This window comes from Mesocricetus auratus, unplaced genomic scaffold (genome assembly GCF_017639785.1).
Source record: "Mesocricetus auratus isolate SY011 unplaced genomic scaffold, BCM_Maur_2.0 Super-Scaffold_100010, whole genome shotgun sequence".
NCBI classification, from domain to species: Eukaryota; Metazoa; Chordata; class Mammalia; order Rodentia; family Cricetidae; genus Mesocricetus; species Mesocricetus auratus.
The window spans coordinates 17,250,760-17,266,947 of record NW_024429194.1 but is presented as its reverse complement, the minus strand read 5'-3'; the positions used below and the strand labels follow the sequence as shown (position 1 = coordinate 17,266,947).

General features: G+C 53.1%; 2 protein-coding genes across 15 annotated transcripts in view; one reads left to right on the top strand and one right to left on the bottom strand.

Annotated features, from left to right (window-relative positions):
- Nucleotides 1-832: 832 nt before the first annotated feature.
- Nucleotides 833-7,714, top strand: LOC101837343 (aquaporin-12). Its single transcript, XM_005077210.4, has 3 exons — nucleotides 833-2,000; nucleotides 3,453-3,569; nucleotides 7,420-7,714. Exons 1-3 carry the CDS (start codon nucleotides 1,394-1,396, stop codon nucleotides 7,584-7,586), a joined length of 891 nt encoding a protein of 296 aa, XP_005077267.1. The 5' UTR covers nucleotides 833-1,393; the 3' UTR covers nucleotides 7,587-7,714.
- Nucleotides 7,715-12,696: 4,982 nt separating this feature from the next.
- The window catches only part of Kif1a (kinesin family member 1A), an 88,635-nt gene continuing 85,143 nt past the window's right edge, over nucleotides 12,697-16,188 (bottom strand). For all 14 annotated transcript variants that reach the window (XM_013118453.2, XM_013118454.2, XM_005077207.3 and 11 more), the window contains one exon: nucleotides 12,697-15,819. In XM_013118453.2, the coding sequence (XP_012973907.1) occupies nucleotides 15,777-15,819 (43 nt within the window). In that variant the 3' untranslated portion in view covers nucleotides 12,697-15,776. The remainder of the gene's footprint in view (nucleotides 15,820-16,188) is intronic.

Here is a 16,188-nt window from a genome sequence, read left to right as displayed (position 1 = left end):
GTGTCCTATGGAGGTCAAGGTGAACTCATCATCAACTGGGGCATTTTTGATAGCCAGTGGCAGACTGGGAGAAAGTTCTAGTTCCCTGAAGTACCCAGTTCTGAGGTGAATCACCCGGAGGCTTGGAATAGAGGAGAGCTGAGCAGCGTTTACACTACGCGGCAGGAATGGAGGGAGCTGAGGCAGTGGGTATCTGAGTGATACTGCTGCCGCTATTCTGCTTGGAGCAAATAGTCTGCCCTGGAGGCAAGTGATGGTCTGGGTCTGTGCATTCCCAACTTGGACTGGGAGGGGGGAAGCGGGAGGTCTGCTAGCTGACATGTCCCTTGACTCCCTCATTATTGGTGCTCAAATGACGATGACACCAGAGTCCGGAGGGTTTCCCAGGGAAATAGCTTGGGCACTGCCCTGATGATGGTGATGCTTGGAGGGCCTGAAGAGCTGTCCCCCTTGAACCAGCTTAGAGGAGTAAGGATTTGTGGTTACGGTGTCTGCAGGTTTCACTCCCTTGCAACGGCCTTCCCAGCGTCTGGTTCCACTGTATGTTGAGAACACCAGGCTCCCGTAGCCCACTGACCTGGAGCATCCGGCCCTGAGAGCTGGATCCTGATTATCTACTGGTGGTAAACGCCATCATTTCCATGTTGCTGGTGGCAGTGGTTGTTGAGTGCCTAATTGGCTCTGGCGCAAAAGGAGCAGGAACTATCGTGTGAAGACAACAAGACGGCAGAACTAATGGAAGTCCCTGAGGAGACAGACTGTGACATCATCCAGAGCTGATGGTCATGACTGCCTGAGAACTAGGAATCCGTGAGTCAAAGCAATTGCACAAACGCTGCTGACAGAGTAGCAAAATAATGCTTCCCTTCAGAGCCAGCAGGACATCAGGTCACATATGGCTTCTGTCTGAGGGCACATCAGTCAGACCTGATAGGTGATGATCCATTGATTTGCAGCTGGTATTATGGTCATTCAACCAGATCCATGGCCCGCCAGTTAGCTTGCATCTCTAAGGACCCTACCCAGGAGGGGACACAGTACAATTGCAGGGAGACGGGGGTCAAGTGCAGATGTTGGGAGAGGTGTTGTGGTCTTGGTGCCAGACCCTGTGCGAGCCACAGAGCTTATGGTGGCTTTGAAGAAAGTGGCTTGTCTCCAGTGCCCAGGCTGGTGAGAGAGAGAAGTGGGAGTTTCGGCCAGGGAGGACACCAAGCTGGCCGCGCCCTCTGTGGGTGTTCCTTGCAGCACTTGGCATTGTGAGCAGTGGTGTCAGTTGCGAGGGTCACAGGTGTGGTGTTCCCACAGTTCCTCTGTCCCTGGGCTGTGGGGCCAGCCAGTCTCCCACACGTCACCGGGTCCTTGCTCAGCAGGGCTCCTCGCAGATCCTGGAGTGATGGCCAGTCTGAACGTGTCCCTCTCTTTCTTTTTTGCCACCTGTGCCCTCTGTGAGGTGGCGAGGAGAGCATCCAAAGCCCTTCTCCCGCCGGACACCTACGTCAGTTTTTCCCGGGAGGCATTGGGCGCTGCCCAGCTGGCAGCCTGCTGCCTAGAGCTGCGTGTGTTGGTGGAACTTGGCCCCTGGGCCGGGGGCTTCGGGCCCGACCTGTTGCTGACCCTGGTCTTCCTGCTCTTTGTGGTGCATGGGGTCACCTTTGATGGGGCCTCTGCCAACCCCACTGTGGCCTTACAGGAGTTCCTCATGGCAGAGGCGTCGCTGCCCAGCACTCTACTGAAAGTGGTGGCCCAGGTGCTGGGCGCTCAGGCTGCCTGTGCCTTGACCCAGCGCTGCTGGACCTGGGAGCTCAGCGATCTACACATGCTGCAGAGCCTCATGTCCGTGCACTGCAGCTCAACCCTGCGCACGTCCATGTTGCAGGGCACGCTGGTGGAGGGGGCCTGCGCCTTCTTCTTCCATCTGAGCCTCCTCCGCCTGCAGCACAGCCTTCCTGTCTACAGGGTGCCTGCCCTGGCCCTGCTGGTCACTGTCATGGCCTACACAGGTGAGACTGCTCCCCTTTCTGCTGGACCTTCACTGATACCCCGCAGGGGACCCACAAGTCCTTGTAGTCACTTCTTGGGTCCCTGACAGGTGGGTAGGGACTGGAAGGCTAGACCCGGGTTTGAGTGCAGGGGGGCCCTGTACCATATATATTTCTGCAGTTCCTAGCTGCAATGTTCATTACATCTGGGGTAGCTGGAGCGGCCAGGCAGTTTAAGACTTGGTTACAGCTGTGCTCTGAATGCCCCTGAGCCCTCGAACACCCCCAAAAGGGTGACACATCTTATGATTTCTTATCCTGGGATCCACCTGGAGGGAGGCATCCCTAGATGGGATCCCAGGACAGGGATCCCAAGATGCTATTGACCAGCTGTTTCTAAGAGCTGTGGGTTCTGTGGATGTTTCTTCATGCCAGATGCTGAGGTTTCTTTCTCTTTCCTTTCTTTCTAAAGATCTGTTTATTTATTATGCAGTGTTCTGTCTGCATGTATGCCTGCAGGCCAGAAGAGGGCGCCATTACAGATGGGTGCGAGCCACCATGTGGTTTGCTAGGAATTGAACTCAGGACCTCTGGAAGAGCAGCCAGTACCCTTAACCTCTGCGGCGTCTGTCCAGCCCCAGAGCTGAGGCTTCCAAAGGCTCTTTTCAGGAGACCAAGATCCTAGGAAGCAGTAACAGCACAAGTCAATGCTGAGCCAAGCCAGCCCAAGACTTGGAGACCCATACTAGCAAGACCACAGGAAGGACCCCAGCACCCTGATCAGAATAAACTGAAGCCAGAAGTATAGAGAATGCGGGAGGGTGGTGACCTGCAGCAGAGTGGACAGGAATGGCTGTGCCCGGGCTGTGGGTCAGGGTTCCCACCTCCCACAGAAGAGCTGTCTGTGTCCTGCGCCCAGGTCTAGGCCCACACAGCCTCTGCCTGCCTGCCGGCTGCCATTGTCCTGCTTCCTGGTGTGGCCCGAAAGATTGTAGCTGGTTCAACTGCTTGCTCCCCTCACCCTGCTTCTCCCCTCACCCCGCTTCTCTCCTGAGGCCACTCAGCAGGTGACAACTTCTTTGTAGTTCTCCCAAGGCCTGAAAGTGACATCTGTCACCTTCGCTGTTTTCAGTCTCACCCTCCCTGTCTCGGCCTTGCCCCCATCCTTGTTTACTTTTTGTGTTTTGTTTTAATCCTCTCTCTGGCTCTGGCCCTCTCTTGGTGTGTCTGGAGTCTCAGGGTGAGGGGTGGGGAAGTGTGTCAGGCATCCCTGGCGCGAGCCTGGTCGCGGCTGCTCTCCTGGGACCTTTGGTCTTGGCTGCAGCAGCCCTGATCCCTTGTGCTCACCAGCATGCGACAGCTGTCCCCAGTGCCCTAGTGCTAAGAGCCCAATCCCATGTCCAGCAGTGTGGTCTCAGAGGTGGCAGCTTCAGTCACAGCCAGCCCATGAGAATTCTGTGCTTCTGTCCACAGCTGGGCCCTACACATCTGCCTTCTTCAATCCTGCCCTGGCCGCCTCTGTGACATTCCACTGCTCTGGGAACACCTTGCTGGAGTACACCCATGTGTATTGCCTGGGCCCTGTGGCAGGTGAGCGGTGCGGGCAAGGCTGGGCTGGGTAGTGTCCATGGGCAGACACAGACACACAGGGCATTGCTGGCTACAGATTCACCATGCTGCCACCCTTCCTGGCTCCCTGGGATCCTGGGGGTTGGGGGACAGGGATTTCAGATCTGTTCTCCTAGTCTCTGCAGTGTGGACAGTTGGAGGAAGTGACTAAGGTGGGTATGTCTGGTTTGGATTGTCACAGAGGAGAGGGGATGGTGTTAGGTGGAGTGTACGGTATGGAGAATTGGACCCTCCGAGGGCTCTGTATGGGCAGCAGGGACAAGCTCCACGAGTTCGAGTGTTTCTGGGGTTCTTTTCCTCTCGGGACATCCTCACATACCCAGTTAAAGCTGTGTTTCTGGGCGCTGCCATCGCGGGGCCTGTGGGACACAGAGGCTATGCTTGGATAATCCCAGACTGCAGGCCTGGGTGGTCAGGGCCTGTAACTCCTAGTAGATCTGCCCTGTGACTACCTGAAGCACAAAGGGGACCCCCGCCAGCCACCGTAGATTTGAAAGAAGAGTAGCAGTGAAAGTCCTTGGGCAAGAGTAATCCGGAGAAGGCCACCAGATGTCCCTAACTACAGGATCTGGGAAATTCTGGTTCTGGCAAATTCCTCTCTGGCACTGGGCCCAGGCACTAGGTTTCCCCACTCTGCCCACAGCTTTAGCAGATGACTGATATCTACCCGGAAATGTTCCGCTCCTTCCAGGTCCACGCTTGGCAGAACTCAGGGCAGAGCCAAAACCCGAGGGGAACAGAGACAGAAGCCCCAGCTCTCCCCACAAACACAAGCTTGGGATGATGGCTGACATGGTCTCACCGTTGTAACCTGGGTTCTTTGCATGTGCTAGAAAAGATGAGACCACCCTCTCTGCCCCAGGTGCCCTATACCCACCTGGGCCACTTGGACTGCTTCCAATGCATCCCCTTGCTCCCAAATACGCACTGCGGGATTCCTCTATGATTTTTCCACTTTAATATACTTGTGTGTAGGTGTATGTGCATGTGTGTACATGTGTTCATATATGAGTATACACGTGGGTACCCATGCACACAGAAACCAGAGGTCAACCTTGGGTGTCATTCCTTTGTTATTGGTTTTGTTTTGTTTTCTGAGAACTCTCTGATTAGCCTAGACTGGCTAGCAGCAAGTCCCAGGGATCTTACTGTCCCTTCCTCCCCAGAGCTGGGATTATAAGTACATACCACTGTATCTTGCTTTTGGTGGAGGGTGAGCTTGGAGTCAGGGTCTCTACATGTAGCCCTGACTGTCCTAGAACTCTTTATGTAGATCAGGCTGGCCTCAAACTCATATAGGTCAATCTGCCCCTATCTCCTGAGTGCTAGGGTTAAAGGTGTGTGCCACTATATCTGGCTTGCCTAGCTTTTTATACATAGATGCTAGAGACCAAACTTAGACCCGCATACTTATAAGACAAGCACTCTATGGGCTAAGCCATCTCTTCAACCCTGATAGGTCAGTTTTTGACATAACTTTGGGTAGGCTGCCTCCATGCTCATCCCTCATGATGTGGATTCATTGGGGGGAGGGAGTGGCGTGGGGGGGATCACTTCTGGCCTGGTCAGCTTGGCCTCAGACTGTGGTCCTCCTTCCTGATGTGACAGAACGGCAGGCATGTACCACCACGCCTGGCTCTAGTCACCATCTTCATCTAGAAGTTGTCAACACAAAACAAAAGTTTACAAAGGTTATTTAGAATTCAGCACTGAGGAGTGGGAGAGGTGGCTCTGTGCTATAAAATGCTTTTGTCTAACACACAAGGAACTGAGATCAAGTCACCAGAATGTACATATGACTGAGATGCAGAAACACACACACACACACACACACACACACACACACGCACACACACACACACACGCACACACACGGGATAGGGGAGAGAGAGACAGAGAGCAGGGAGAGTCATAATTGAGAACTAAGAACGAGGTAGTTGTCTTTAATCCTAACATTCAGAAGGCAAAGGCAGGTGGATCTCTGTGAGTTCGAAGCTAACCTGGTTTACAGAGCAAGTTCCAGGACAGCCAGTGCTACACAGGGAAACCCTGTCTAAGAAAAAAACAAAAACAAAATAAACAAAGAAACAACAAAACAGCACACACACACACACACACACACACGCACACACGCACACATACACAAAGAACATGGCAGTTAAACATTAGGCAGAGTTCAGGGAATCCTGCTGAGGAGAGGGAAAAAGGATTGCAGGAGCCAGAGGGGTCAAGGACATCACAAAAAAAAAAGAAAAAGAAAGGAAGAGAGAGAGAGAGAGACAGAGAGAGAGATGAAGGAAGGAAGGAAGGAAGGAAGGAAGGAAGGAAGGAAGGAAGGAAGGAAGGAAGGAAGGAAGGGGAAACCCCCACAGAATCAACTAATCTGGGCTCATAGGGCCAGGAAGTCTGTATGGGACTACCAAGCACTCTGCATATGTGTTACAGTTGTGTAGCTTGGTCCCCTTGTGGGTTTCCTAACAGTAAGAGCAGGGGCTGTCTCTGACTCTTGCCTGCTTTTGAGACCCATTCTTCATCCTGTGTGGCCGTGTACAGCCTTACTATGCGGGGAGGAGCATTGCCTAACTTCATGCTATGTTTTGCTGATATCCATGGGAGGCCAGCCCTTTTTGGAGGAGTGGATGGGGGAGGGGCAGAGGAGAGATGGGAGTGGAAACTGCAGATTGGGATCTCTCCTACTTTCTATCGGATCCCTCTAGAATCTGGAGGAGGTGGAGACGGAGGATATCAGAAAAAACATGAAGACTGAGCCGGCTTCCCTCTCCCTAGTCCTTCCCAGCCCAGGTCTAGCCCTGCTCTTTCCCTGTCTCGGGTGACTATTGCTGTGACCAAAGCAGCCTGGGGAGGAAAGGGTTGAGGGGAAGGGTTTTTTTGGCTCATACTTCCACATCACTGTTCATCATCAAAGGAAGTCAGGACAGGAACTCACACGGGGCAGGAACCTGGAGGCAGGAGCTGATGCAGAAGCCATGGAGGGTGCTGCTTACTGGCTTGTTCCCTCTGGCTCGCTCAGCCTGCTCTCTTATAAAATCCAGGACCACCACCCACAATTTTGGCTCTCTCCCATTAACTGGTGATAATTGAGAAAATGGCCTACAGCTCACTCTTATGGAGGCTTTTCTTTGACAGGGTTCTCTGTGTAGCCCTGGCTGTCCTGGAGCTCAACCAGGCTGGCCTCAAACTCACAGAGATCCATCTGCCTCTGCCTCCCAGTGCTGGGATTAAAGGTGTGCGCCACCACCACCAGGTGGAGGCATTTCCTTAACTGAGGCTTCTTCTTCTAGATGACTTTAGCTTGTGTCAAGTTGGCATAAAAGCACCCAGCACATTGCCGGGCGGTGGTGGCGCACGCCTTTAGTCCCAGCACTTGGGAGGCAGAAGCAAGCGGATCTCTGTGAGTTCGAGGCTGGGCTGGACCGACAGCCTCCAAAACAATACAGAGAAACCCTGTCTCGAAAAAAAACAAAAACAAAACATAGAAGCACCCAGCACACACCCCAAACTTTAGCTCACTGAAAGCAGCTTTGCCCACCACGCCACCCATAGAGGCAGCCTGGAAAACAGTGTGGGACATTTGTTTGGGCATCCTGAGTCCCGGGTCCCCAGAACATCATCTAGAAGCATCCTAACCTCCCACGAGGGCTCCATGAACTATCTAGACAGCTTGTTCTGGGCATTAAGAGGCTGGACTCGGAGAAAGAACATGGCCAGAAAGAGCCAGGCCAGAGCCCAGGTAGGAGCCTTGCAGGGAGGGCCTGGCCTCTGGTCTACAATCTAACCCCATCTCTTGCAGGGATGATCCTGGCTGTCCTACTCCATCAGGGCCACCTTCCCCGCCTTTTCCAGAGAAATCTGCTCTACCGGCAGAAAACCAAATACCGAACTCCCAGAGGGAAGCTGTCCCCGGGTTCTGTGGATACCCAGATACCCACAAAGGAGTATAGTGGCAAAAGTTTGTAGCTTTATATACCAGAGCTGTAGCCACTGGGGTCCAGCTGAGCTGTCTTGCTCACAGAAGCGTCAGTCACCTCCTGAAACTTCGGGGCTCCCCTCCATGGAAACCATTTATCAATAAACAGTTGCTAAGACCCACCTTTCTCCCTGACCTGACAGAAGCTTCTGGAAGGACAGGTGAGTGTGAGTCCTTTTTAACCTTTCTTTCCTGATTCGTGTTTACACAGTGATAATAAAAAGTAAGGTTACAAAGACTGGCAAAAAGCCCAGGGTTAGCTAACTTGGGCCTGTCCACCTGGCACAGTCGAGAAAGGCCTAAGACTTCCTGTGGGCCCAAGGATTACAGTAGAACCTGCAACGGAGATTTCAATGACTGTTCCTGGGGTCTGGGCCTGGCACAAGGAACCCAATGCTGTTATTTATCAAGTTTCCTCCCCTTAGGACACTGGCTAATTATCCCTCAAAGATAGGCCACCCCTTATCCCAGGAGCTCCTGGGTCAGAGCATGTGGCAGGGTAGGCCTAGAGGCCAAAGCAAGGGCATAGCCCTGGTTTCCTGGCTGCTGGTGAGGCCACACCGAGGAGAAAGATCTTTCAGGCCTTCCCACGCCTGCCCCTTCACCTTCTCTAAGGCCCCCCTGCTTACCTATCCTGGCAGAGGTCCCTGTCAAGAACCCTTAGACTCCTTTGTGACTAACCTGGGAATGGGTGACAGAACCCCAATTCCCCAATGGCCCACAGAAGTTTATAGACGCATCAGGTCTGGGGGTGGCATCATAATTGCTGCACCAACATCCTAGGAGCAGAGACAGTCCTCATGGCCACACTGAACCCAGGGAGGTTGGCAGCCTGAGGTCCTCATGGCCTGCACAGATGGCCAGGACAGGAATCCTGCTGTGACTGAAGGGTCAGGGTCACAGTCCTGTCACACGATGTGGCTGAACTTGGTCCAGGGTGTAAAGTGAGAAAAGAATGCATGAATGTGGGGTGGCTGTGCTGGGCGTTGTATACAGAGGATGTAGGAGTCATGTGTCTGTGCTGTGTGGTGATGGGTCAGCTTGGAGCTATTCTAGAAGTGTGTGAGTATGGTGCGCACATGCTCACGTACAGGGGCAGATCCACATACACGGGGCAGAGGGGTGGATATCCACACACAGTTTTTGGTAGAGATGTGTCCCAGAGCATGTTCCTAGTCTTTGGTGGTCTGACGCTTGCTGCACCACTGTTTCCAATACTTTTGAAAATTGACCATTTTCACTATGAAATGTCTATGAAGTCACATGTTGAGAAGTCTCGAAAACATCATAGGTTAAGATTTGTGAACAAAGCCGGGCGTTGGTGGCACACGCAGCCTTTAATCCCAGCACTCGGGAGGCAGAGGCAGGTGGATCTCTGTGAGTTCAAGGTCAGCCAGGTGTACAGAGTGAGTTCCAGGTCAGCCTCCAAAGCTACAGAGAAACCCTGTCTCTAAATGCCCCCCAAAAGAAAAGGGGGACATGAGCCTGGCAGCTTCCTTGTGACTTGGGATGGAGAGAAGTGAATTCATATTTTCAGAGGGCTTAGCCTAGGGCTGAGCATACCACATGAGTCTGGTATAAGCTTTTTAATTTTGAAAAAAAAAAGAAAATGTAAAATTTAAAAGTGAATGTACATTTCGGTTGTAAGGATAAACCCGTGTCATTTCTGTCCAGCTCTGACTCCGTTTCCGGCACCCACAGATGCTAAGTGACTGCCAACAGGCCCTGGAATGCCTAGGAGTGGAATCACGAGTCATGCCTCCAGGCCACTGGATGACCCCAGCTCGTGCCACCACCTCTGTGGCTGTCTTCTGGAGTCAGGAGCCACCTGTCCCCAGGTGGTGTTCAACAGTTGAGCACTGTGACCCTGTGTGTCTTTTTCCTTCTCCTGGGTCACAGCCCCCCCTCCAGGAGACAATTCTCCCCTCCGTGCTGGTTCCCCAATGCTGGCCCCTGGTGGGCAGTCCTCTCAGGCCAAGTGTTCAACTCTTTTGATTCTTGTTTCTCTAGCCTGGAGTACCTGGCAGTATGTGGCGCCAGCGCCACAAGCAACTCCAAGGTATCAGGGAAAGAAAGACCAGACGTCCACTTGTTTGTACTAAGAGAATGCATGTGCTGCCTTTATTGCCAGGAGTGTGTGAGAGTGTGTGTGTGTGTGTGTGTGTGTGTGTGTGTGTGCGTGTCTTCATTGCAAGTGCTAAGAGGTCTCCCTCTTGTAAGAGGGAGGAGCTTTATATACAGGTTTACAGCACAGTGGAAAAACCCCAGGTAGAAGAGATCGTTGTTTTCCTCCTGCTGAATGTTGATGTCAGAGGGTCAAGGCTGGGGCATTAAGCCAGTACTAAAAAACAGGAAGCACTTGGACTGGAAAACAAGTTGCACTTGTAGGCTGACCCCCAACTCACAGAGACCCCATTGGGCTGGGCCCCAACAGCAGTAGACACTCATCCTAAATCAGAGGGAGGTCACTGTCAGTCCTGAGTGTAAAGTCGTCTGCCTTGGGCCCTGCATGGGTCTAGACCAAAGCTAACAAAGCCTTTAGGACACTCAGGCAGATGAGCCCAGGATTCCCAAGCCCCAGGATACCCAGGCCAGCCCAGCCAATAGGGGTCCCCGATTCCCATCTGCCCCTGCCGGGCCCTTTGCCTCCTCCACATCCCGTGTCCTGCCATCCCAGAGCCTGGCCTGGGCTGGGGTCAGCCTAGTTCTGTTCAGCTCCTCTGTGGACAGGAGTCAGGGCTGAAAGCCAGGGCCCAAGAGGATCCTGAAACCCATCCTAAGGAGTAGGGTCCATGCTACCCCCGCCCGCCCCAGATCACTCCAGACCCAGGCTGGCCCTTCTCTAGGAAAACGCCTGTTACTCTTGATTCCTGGTGGCCTTGAAGCTAGCCCTGCTCAGCCTGGAACGACCCAGTGACAGCACAGCTTTCCAGAGTGTCTCAGGGCCATGTTGCACGTCTGGGAATCTGGACCCCAGCTATGGAGCACCTGGAATGACCCAGTGACAGCACAGCTTTCCAGAGTGTCTCAGGGCCATGTTGCATGTCTGGGAATCTGGACCCCAGCTATGGAGCACCTGGAATGACCCAGTGACAGCACAGCTTTCCAGAGTGTCTCAGGGCCATGTTGCATGTCTGGGAATCTGGACCCCAGCTATGGAGCACCTGGTAGGGGTCCAGTCTCATTACACTGGGACACGCACAGGTCGGCCACGCCCAATGATTCAGGGCTAGAATATAACACAATGACCTAGATCAGGAAGTGGGAGCAAGGCTAACCTATACCCTCTGTTGCATTCTTGGTCTCCACCGACCACAAGCCTAGAGCCCAACAGTCCTGAGACCCAACACTCCCACCTCAATATTCCAGAGTGATGCAGTCACACCTCAGATTGGTGCAATACCATCTGCAGCCAGAGGGTGGCACCACAGGAGACTCTGCTCCCCCAGGATCCGAGCCTACTCCGTGTCTTTTGGAGGTAACGTGCTAACACTTGCAGCCACACAGATCCCTTCTTCCCATGGGAAACAGACAAAATGGACTGCTTTTTCCTCTCAAATAGTTAAATAAGACAAAACTTCACGTAAAAAAATATAAAGAAGCCACTTGGCAGGGATTGAAATTCCTACAGGATGAGCATTTCTTGAAATAAAAATACATGCTAAAGCTCCATTTCTGCCCAGGAATTGTGCAGTTTGCATTAGTCGATCAGCTAAGGACGTGAGGGAGGGTGATGACCCCAGAGTGAGACACTGGGCTCTTGGCTTGCCGATAATACTTCGGTCTGTGTATCATTTTCTTGAAGTCCAAGACTCAATTCTTTCTCTTTAAAATTTGTTTTCATTTATTTTGCATATTTACATACTGACCACAGTTCCCCCTCCTCCCCTCCCCTCCCCTCGCTGTCCTTCTACGCCCCCCCATTCACTCCTCCTCCATCTTCATCCTGAAAGGGGCAGGCTTCCCCTGAGAGTCAACAAAGCCTGGCACATCAAGTTGAGGCAGGACCAAGCTCCCCCTGTATCAAGGTTGCATGAGGCAACCCAGCATGGGGAATGGGTTCCCAAAAGTCAGCTCAAAGTGCCAGGGACAGGTCCCGATCCCACTGCTGGGAGCCCCACAAACAGACCAAGCTACACAATTGTCACACCCATGGTCCCAAGCAGGTTCCCTAGCTGTTGGTCCAGAGTGGGTGAGTTTCCACGAGCTGAGTCAGCTGTCTCTGCGGGTTCCCCTGTCATGACCTTGACCTGGCTTGCACAATCCTTCTCTCTCTTCAGTGGGACTCCCGGAACTCAGCCCAGTGCTTGACTGTGGGTCTCTGCATCTGCTTCCTTCAGTTACCGACTGAAGGCTCTCTGATGACAGTTAGGATAGTCACCGATCTGATTACAGGGAAGGCCAGTTCAGGTACCCTCTCCACTATTGCTAGGAGTCTTAGTTGGCGTCATCCTTGTGAATTCCTGGGAGTTTCCCTGCACCAGGTTTCTTCCTAGCCCCCCAAATGGTCCCCTCATCAAGAAGTTTCTTCCATTATTCTCCCATTCCATCATGCCCCTACCCACCCAACCTGATCCCTCATGTTTCCATACCTCCAGCCCCTTCCTGGCCCCAATTTATCCAGGAGATCTCTTCAGTTTCCTGTTCCCAGGGAAATCCATGTGCCAAGTCTCATTTCTTAAACTCCCATGAATCAGCAGTGGATGGGGACCCCAAACTCCCAGTCCACTGAAAGATGATCAGGGCCCTGTGAGTGAGAGCCTCACTTCAGTACCTCGGGGAAAGTTCTGAGGCCCTAGACACACCCTGTGGGCCAGATGTTACGAAGAGACCACATCCACAAGGCTGTGAGTAGCAGCAGCCCAGAGCTTGGTACACGCAGGTAGGGATGCCTGGAATAGGTTCAGTCAGGACTGAGGAAGCAGTGGGCTCAGAGCTAGCACCCTCTTGCACCTCTCACCCCTCATCCTCCTCTTTGACCCCCAAGAAGCCACCGTCTCCCTTCCTCACCGCCAGGGGGCTCTGGTACCACCTCTGATTGCATAAAGGCACCTGTGAGCATTTTCGCCACAGCCAACAGACAGAGACACAAGTAAATGGTTGTGTGTTGCATGAGAGCCACGTTTATTTCTTAATTTGACAGAGCCCTAAGTGCATACAAACAGTACAGGAGCCTACAGCTAACACTCAGGTGTAAACAGCAGGATACTAGTCATTACGTCAGATGGTTACGACACGGGGGCCAGGGGGTGCCCACAGCAATCACATATGTACAAGTCAGGGACACAGCCTCTGAGTTGCAGGAGGGCCCTCAGTACAGACAAACTACAGGAGGTCCAGGCTCAAGGGAAGGCTCGGGTCAGCCCCAGCATCTGTCCATCCTGAGGGACTGCATGGTTCCAGTCCCAGGAGTAAAAGGAATGTGTCTTGTGAGATCCCCATGCTGCACAGAGCAGAGAGGATCAACACCTTAGCCTTGTTCACATCTGTAACATTGGCCATATTCAGTAATCCCAAGATATCCAGGGGTTTCCAGGGACCAGGATAGATGAGGAGGGCAATTTAGAACAGCTGGTGTGTGTGTGTGTGTGTGTGTGTGTGTGTGTGAGAGAGAGAGAGAGAGAGAGAGAGAGAGAGAGAGAGAGAGAGAGAGAGAGAGAGAGAGAGAGAGAGAGAGACGAAGGTACTGGTATGATTGCCTAGAGCAGGACAGGAGGTCTTAGATGTGTTCTCCAGGAATTAGCAGGGTCCCACAGGAACCCAGCTCAGGGCTGGGTTCTTCCCAAGCTCACCCTCCCGAGGAAAGATGAGTATCCCAAACTAAATTGAGGTCACAGCCTGGACAGCATCAAGTAGCAAAACCAAACTGTGGAAGTGACTTTCTGGATCTATCTCACTCTCTGGCCTTAGCAGGAAACAGGCCTCAGCTAGAAGGACTTGCTTCTGTCTGGTGACTCCCCCTCCATCCCTGTTTCCAACTCAGCCCTCTGTCTCTATGCTGGATGAAAGACCTTTAGCTGACATGGTAAGTTTTGGACAGAGAGGGCAGGAAGAAATCAGGTTTCCTGAGCTGTGGACGGAGTTCTTGCTCAGTCAGTTCTGGTTACTAGGTTCTGACTCAGGACCTCCCACCAAAGCAGGGAGCCCACCTTGGCTCCTACAGTGCCAGGATAGCACTGGGCCAAACTGGAATGGCCCCTGACCATGTGTGTGTGTGCGGAGGGGGAGAGCGCCTACCCTTTCTACAGCCCGACCCAGGCGCAGGTGCTCTGTAGGTTGGCTGGCCTCAGACACCCACATGCTGGGTGGAGCCGCACTCTTCCAAGGCCTCAGCTTCAGGTTGGCTGACCTGAGCGAGCATGGCTGCCTCTCTGCCTTCCGGGGGCTGTGTGGCTGTGACCCTTGGGAACCAAGGGATTTAAGCAGCCCGTTCCTTCCCTTCTTTCAGTCATGAGTGCCAGATGAGCTTGCTAAGGACACGGTTGTCTTCTCTTCACTCTGTACCTCAGCCTCCTGCCTCCAAGGTCCACAGTAGACAGCCCAGGTCACCTGGTTTCTGGGTTAATTTTGGTCTGGGGTGGGCATTTTGATCTGGATTCTTAGAAGTAAGTCTTATCCTACATTTCAAAGACAGGGTTTCCTGAGACCTGAGGCTAAGGACTATTATTACCTCAGGTCCTGGGGTTGAGGACAGCCGGGCATGATGGTGGCCACCCCCAAGGCACCTGACCCCAATGATGGGCAAATTCTCACTTTCAACAGGGCTCACCCTGGCTGGCAGGTGCACACACTACTGCCAGTGTGAGCCCTGCCACCACCCTGAATCTTGATGCCCGGATGAAGGGCAGGGCCTTTGATAACAATGCTAAGGGGCCTTGAAGCCAGAACTTCTCCTACGCCTTTCCAGTCAGTAGAGATGCTGTGAAGAATCGCCTCGAGAGAATCCATGTCATGTCAGTGCCATGTGGAGACAGCCTGGGCTGAGAGGGAGCTCAGACCCAGTGGCTCAATTGGAGGGGGGAGGGGCTGGTCAAGGTGGAGGGAGAGGCCTGGGGTAGCTAGATGCTGAGTGTCACCGCTCCTGATGGGCGCTGGGGACTTGAGGTTTGGTTTCTGATTTTCTAAATGGGCCTGTGATATGGAAATTCCCCAGATGCAGAAAGGAAGAGTCCCTTTGCCAAAACTACCACGAGGTCATACTCATCTGCCTGACAAGGACATGCATCACTCACTGAGTTCTCCTACCGAGACGTTCAGAGAAGCTTGCTGGGCAGATTGTAAGGGATCACCGATCACAGAACCTTCCCAGAGCTATGTATTTACCCCTTTTCTCACCGACACCGACACCCAAGGCTAAACTCAGAGATCCCATCCTGAACACCAGTGCCTGCCACCCACAGCCCTGTGCAAACCCAGCCGCCTTATCCGACAGCCTAGACATAGCCCAGCTGGAACCCCTTCCTCCACACACCCTGTCTGATCCTTCCCACTCTGGGAATGAAGCTGCCTGCACCACCCATCTTAGAAACTGCTCCCTCAAAAGCAGCACACAGCACCTTCTGAGTTGCCTAAGTCTCGGAACCGGCAGACCCCCTCACATACACACCTGCTGGGTGTGTCTCAGATAAAACTGGCCAGGGAGGAGCATCCCTGTGCCAGCTGTGAGGAGCCATGGCTTGTTCACAACCCCCCCCAAATCTGGTCCCAGAAGACTGGAGACATATGTGGGAACCATCAGGGCCTAGGCTTGGGGTGTCAGGGAGAGCTCCACATGAATCTTACAACCCTACCTGGAGGCATTAGAAATAAATACTTATAAACAGAACACAGTCTTATAGTTAATGTCTCAGAGGACTGTTTCAACACCACTAATGTATATTAATTATAAGTCTGTCTATGCTTAAAAAAATATTAGAACAGCGGCAATACCCTGGGTCTTGTGCCCTCTAACCTTCCTGGCATTCCGAACTTCCCACCAGAGCAATTTTGGAAGAAACAACAACACGCACAACCTCTGGGGAGCACAATGCATCGTGTGGTAGAGGCCCCCCGCCAGAGGTGGGGGTGCTGGGCCCAGCGCAGGAGTCCCCTGGCGGGGGAAGGGCTGAGTGGCAGATGACAGGACAGATGATAAGGACAGGGGACTGGTCTGGGCCACTGGATGTCCGGAAGGCTTCGGCTCAGACCCGCATCTGTGCAGATCTCCTTCGGGAAAGCTTGGACCTGCAAGGGTGCGGGAAAAGAAGCTAGAGTCAGAGCCAGAAGTTGACCCCCGGGGCCTCCAGCATCCAGAGGCAGCTCAGCAGACCCCCACGCCACACCACAGCCACATAAGGACGATATCTGATCAGTGCTTTCGGGGGGCACCTTAGTCCTCCCCGTGGCCCTTCGTCAAGTCTGCGATATGGAAGAGGTGGGATCCCATCCACTAGGGCCTGGGTCCATGTGTTAGAACCTGCACTGAGACAGTCTTCCAGCTGACTTATTGCATGAGCATACTCAAGAATGCCCCGGCCCCGTGTGTCCCGGCCTCTGCAGGGTTGGACACAGGCTAGGTCTCCCCGTGATGTTTCCTTTTCTTCCGTCTCTCTG

Bases quoted from the DNA above. Each gene is read 5' to 3' on its own strand.
- LOC101837343 (XM_005077210.4), top strand. From the start codon at position 1,394: ATGGCCAGTCTGAACGTGTCCCTCTCTTTCTTTTTTGCCACCTGTGCC. The intron at 2,001-3,452 runs GTGAGACTGCTC...TTCTGTCCACAG, and splicing joins CACTGTCATGGCCTACACAG to CTGGGCCCTACACATCTGCC. The intron at 3,570-7,419 runs GTGAGCGGTGCG...CATCTCTTGCAG, and splicing joins TTGCCTGGGCCCTGTGGCAG to GGATGATCCTGGCTGTCCTA.